This window comes from Sinocyclocheilus rhinocerous, unplaced genomic scaffold (assembly GCF_001515625.1).
Source record: "Sinocyclocheilus rhinocerous isolate Xijiao unplaced genomic scaffold, SAMN03320098_v1.1 C36037604, whole genome shotgun sequence".
Taxonomy (NCBI): domain Eukaryota; kingdom Metazoa; phylum Chordata; class Actinopteri; order Cypriniformes; family Cyprinidae; genus Sinocyclocheilus; species Sinocyclocheilus rhinocerous.
The window spans coordinates 1-778 of NW_015771301.1; the positions used below are offsets into that span (position 1 = coordinate 1).

At 38.6% G+C, this 778-nt stretch overlaps 1 protein-coding gene across 1 annotated transcript; it reads right to left on the bottom strand.

The window, feature by feature from the left end:
- Positions 1 to 40: 40 nt before the first annotated feature.
- On the bottom strand, positions 41 to 758 carry LOC107735407 (5'-AMP-activated protein kinase subunit gamma-1-like). The gene is made up of 4 exons (XM_016547098.1): positions 719 to 758; positions 509 to 615; positions 304 to 385; positions 41 to 217 (listed from the first exon to the last, which is right to left on the bottom strand). Exons 1-4 carry the CDS (start codon positions 729 to 731, stop codon positions 99 to 101), a joined length of 321 nt encoding a protein of 106 aa, XP_016402584.1. The 5' UTR covers positions 732 to 758; the 3' UTR covers positions 41 to 98.
- Positions 759 to 778: the final 20 nt, after the last annotated feature.

Sequence of the window (778 nt, forward strand, 5' to 3'; positions counted from 1 at the left end):
CGAATACTATTTCAAGTCACTTAGTTATCATCTACCAAACGAAACAATATCTGTCTCATGCAGCATTATGTGGACAGTCAATGCAAAATCAATATGATTCAAACCACGAAGGACAACACAAGGTGATCATTAGAGAAGAGGCAGAGATCGCAACCCACCATGGGTGACCTGTAATACCGATGAAGAATATTGATGAAATCTGTGATTGTCAGCATACCTGGGGAAAAAGGCAAGAGAATGAAGGAAACAAGAGAACTACTCATATAGATAAAAATAACATGCACACACTCTGATCAGTCTTACCCACAAATCTCTGCAGTTTGTTGTCCCATAAAGGGGCCGCTCTCAGGCCATTTGCAACCAAAGCAAAGAAGGCCTTCTTTACCTGCATCGATACAATAGATGTGTGTTCACCTCTTCGAAACAAATTTTTTTTCTAAATGAATTATTGTGGTCATTTTTTAATTATATTAAATGAAAACACTTTCTGCATTTACTGCATCCCAACCTGCAGTGTGGTGTCAAAAATGACTAGTTTGCAGCTGGTGGGAATTGCATCATAACAACAGTGTTTCTTCATGAAGTCCATATAAGCTTCTGCATTTGGATCGGGGTCTGGAGAGACGTGAAACACACCAAACAACATAGAATATTTAAGATGCTGTATGTAAATGAATGCCCATCATCAAACAGACTTATGAAATGTTCGTTGACCTACCTACGCTGTTCATTATATAGTCCTCATGGCAATCGTCCTGCTGGGAACAAAAAAAAAAAA

Bases quoted from the DNA above. Each gene is read 5' to 3' on its own strand.
- LOC107735407 (XM_016547098.1), bottom strand. The intron at 386-508 runs GTTGGGATGCAG...GTATCGATGCAG, and splicing joins TTTTTGACACCACACTGCAG to GTAAAGAAGGCCTTCTTTGC. The intron at 218-303 runs GTAAGACTGATC...CTTTTTCCCCAG, and splicing joins CAAACTGCAGAGATTTGTGG to GTATGCTGACAATCACAGAT.